Here is a 3,374-nt window from a genome sequence, read left to right as displayed (position 1 = left end):
AAAGCTCCGGTATTTTGAAAATCGTGGGCCTTAGTAGTTTGGGATTGACTTTAACTTAATAAACAAAACACAACCATCTAAATATGGTACTTTTTATTAAAACAAGATCTGTTTTCAAACTTGGTGTTTTGAGGCAACCCTCAGTAACGTTTGCAATGCCATTTGGGATACAAAGCAAAAACGTATTTCATGTTTCATTGCTTGCAGAGGAGGAGGAAGCTGTGCCTCAGGAATTTGACTTCATCCCCCAAAACATCTGATGCTTATCTTGCATGTGAAATTTTGTGAAAATTACGTGGATATATACATGAAATATTTTTGATGTACCTGTTAAATTCTGTGTTAAAAACGTGTGTCATATGTGATTACTTTTTATTTATAAGCACATATGTAAAAGTGCAAACAGTGTTTTTTCATTTATTGCTTTTCAGGGGATATAATTTTCAATGCCCACTATCCTGACCTGCCACCAGATTTTATCTTTGGAGAGGATGCTGAATTTTTGCCCGATCCTTCTGCCTTGCATGTAAGTACTGTACTGTTTAAGAATTTTACACCATGCAAACTTGACTTTTTTGGAATAGCTTCAGCAACAGAAATTTTCCAACAATGCAAAATAAAGAAGAAACCTGCCTTTTATCTCACTTTTATGTGAGCATAAACACTTTGTTTCCTAATGTGATTTAAAGTTGAATCCATAAATGGCAGTGTGGTGTGTGTTAAAGCATTTTAATCAAGTCAGTATTACCTTTACAATAACTATTCAGAGTATGTGTTAAAATATGTCTATTTACTATCTGACTATCTTAAATGTTCTGTCTCAGAAAAAAAAATGATTGATAAATTGTCTTTAAAAAGCATTTATTTCTAAAAAAAAAAGCAGCATAATTTTGTGTAACGATGTCGATTTTAGTTTTCTTATGAGGAAGCATAGAACCAGGTAGTATGTTATGGCAGCCACTGCATATATGTATATAAATTATATATATTTATAATATGTATGCGTGTATATATATGAGATCTTTAATTTTATAGGCTGTGTGTAGCGATATATAGGAGTCACTGATAGAAACATGAACCTGGGAAGCCTCTTTTAATTGAACTTCTCTTTGCCAAGGGGAGGGGCTCTTTCCTCAGTCCTCTCTCGTGCAACCCCTTTTATGCTTTATGATCATGTCTCCAGAGCTCCCCAGAGTAAGTCAGAGGCTGTCGTGCCGTGTTACAGATGTCATGGTGGAGAAGTGTGAGGCAGTGGCCTCAGAATTGAACACGTCCTTTGATGTGTGACATGGCAAATGCTGGTTTTTGGTGTTACCTTTATTCATTTCATAGTAAGTTATATATAAAAATCTTTAAAGTATTAATTTGAATAATTATTTTGAGCAAACCTAATAGAATGTTTAAAAGGTGAATGTCAGATTTCTTTTCTTTCCCTGATTGTTTTCCTGTTAAGCTCACAAACTCCTTTGGGAAGGAGGTATGGTGCCAATGAGCATCTATTTCATTAGTAAAGGTTTTACTTCCTATGACAATTCTAAAATTGTTTTCACACTCCTTAATTTAGCAGTTCTATTTTCTTCTTTTGTTTCACATTCTCACAACCTCCTGAGAAAATGGTCATATTAGCAACCACTGTCTGCAGTTGATGTTAAAGGAAAAGGAAGACTTCTTAATGTACTGGAAAACTGAAATAAATAGCAAATGAGATATGAAATAAAGACAATTTTGGGCATCTTGTAGAAATGCTGTTCAGATGGAGAAGCTTGCTGAGAGAGGTATGGTGATGCATTTCTCATATGAAAAGGAGGCACTAGCAGTCATGATCCACAGGCAAACCTGCAAGAATAGAAAATCCTTATTTTTCTTTCTTTTTTTTTTTTACATTTTTTCTTTAATGATGCTACTTTGGGGAGTGTTGCTTTTCTGCCTAAGCACAAAGCAAACTTCATGTTCTCTTTGTTGGAAAGCGACTTGAAGAGCAATTTGCTGCTCAGGCCCGCTCAGGCTTGCCCAGGCCTGATTCCTCCTTAAGATCTGATTAAGGTGAGTGAGGGGTGGGTCTAGCTCGTTAGCAAGTGCTAGGGGAGGCTATATAAGAGCCTCCAGGAGGGCTACTTGGTCATTTGCTGCCCAGGCTTTTCCAGGCTTTTCCAGGCTTGCCCAGGCTTTCCCAGACCTGATTCTTCCTCAGATCCTATTAAGGTGAGTGAGGGGTGGGTCTAGCTCGTTAGCAAGTGCTAGGGGAGGCTATATAAGAGCCTCCAGGAGGGCTACTTGGTCATTTGCTGCCCAGGCTTTTCCAGGCTTTTCCAGGCTTGCCCAGGCCTGATTCCTCCTCAGATCTGATTAGGGTGAGTGAGGGGTGGGTCAGGCTCGTTAGCAAGTGCTAGAGGAGGCTATATAAGAGCCTCCAGGAGGGCTACTTGGTCATTTGCTGCCCAGGCTTGCCCAGGCTTTTCCAGGCTTGCCCAGGCTTGCCCAGGCTTTTCCAGGCTTGCCCAGGCTTTTCCAGGCTTGCCCAGGATTGCCCAGGCTTGCCCAGGCTTTTCCAGGCTTGCCCTGGCCTGATTCCTCCTCAGATCTGATTAAGGTGAGTGAGGGGTGGGTCAGGGTCGTTAGCAAGTGCTAGGGGAGGCTATATAAGAGCCTCCAGGAGAGCTACTTGGTCATTTGCTGCCCAGGCTTGTCCAGGCTTGCCCAGGCTTGCCCAGGCCTGATTCCTCCTCAGATCTGATTAAGGTGAGTGAGGGGTGGGTCAGGCTTGTTAGCAAGTGCTAGGGGAGGCTATATAAGAGCCTCCAGGAGGGCTACTTGGTCATTTGCTGCCCAGGCTTTTCCAGGCTTGCCCAGACTTTCCCAGGCCTGATTCTTCCTCAGATCCGATTAAGGTGAGTGAGGGGTGGGTCAGGCTCGTTAGCAAGTGCTAGGGGAGCCTATATAAGAGCCTCCTGGAGCGTGAGGGGTCGCTCACCCACCCCACAGGATCAGACTAACAGGGCTGTGGCACAGCAATTTCAAGGCATTTCAAGCAGGCAAGGCTGCAACCAGCTCCCATTTCTCGTAGGTGAGTGTGCTTTTTAAAGCTAGCAATGGTGTCCAGAAAAACAAAAGCTGTTATTGCTGTTAATACTAGGAGTGTGTGTGCTCAGACACTCCCCTCGAAGAAGAATGCAGTCACCCAGGTCTCTGGGTGTGCTGAGTGTCTGAGCCTGGCGTTGGTACCGGAGGATGGTGTAGGAGGTAGCTGTGTACGATGCGAGCAGGTGAGTGACTTGCTGTGCCTGGTAGCAGAACTTAAGGAAGAGGTAGAGAGATTAAGGTGCATTAGGGAGAGTGAAAAGGAAATTGACTGGTGGAGTCAAACCCTTTTGAAC

At 42.6% G+C, this 3,374-nt stretch overlaps 1 protein-coding gene across 1 annotated transcript in view; it reads left to right on the top strand.

The window, feature by feature from the left end:
* BABAM2 (BRISC and BRCA1 A complex member 2) overlaps nucleotides 1–3,263 on the top strand; it is a gene marked incomplete at its 3' end in the record, with an annotated part of 36,935 nt that extends 33,672 nt beyond the window's left edge. Inside the window, exons 4-5 of the mRNA XM_027887068.1 lie at nucleotides 432–526; nucleotides 3,084–3,263. Coding sequence (XP_027742869.1) covers nucleotides 432–526; nucleotides 3,084–3,263 — 275 coding nt within the window. The remainder of the gene's footprint in view (nucleotides 1–431; nucleotides 527–3,083) is intronic.
* Nucleotides 3,264–3,374: the final 111 nt, after the last annotated feature.

Source organism: Empidonax traillii, unplaced genomic scaffold (assembly GCF_003031625.1).
Source record: "Empidonax traillii isolate 1590-97213 ecotype Southwest subspecies unplaced genomic scaffold, ASM303162v1 scaffold202:size1011777, whole genome shotgun sequence".
Classification (NCBI taxonomy): domain Eukaryota; kingdom Metazoa; phylum Chordata; class Aves; order Passeriformes; family Tyrannidae; genus Empidonax; species Empidonax traillii.
This window is presented reverse-complemented; position numbering and strand designations above follow the sequence as displayed.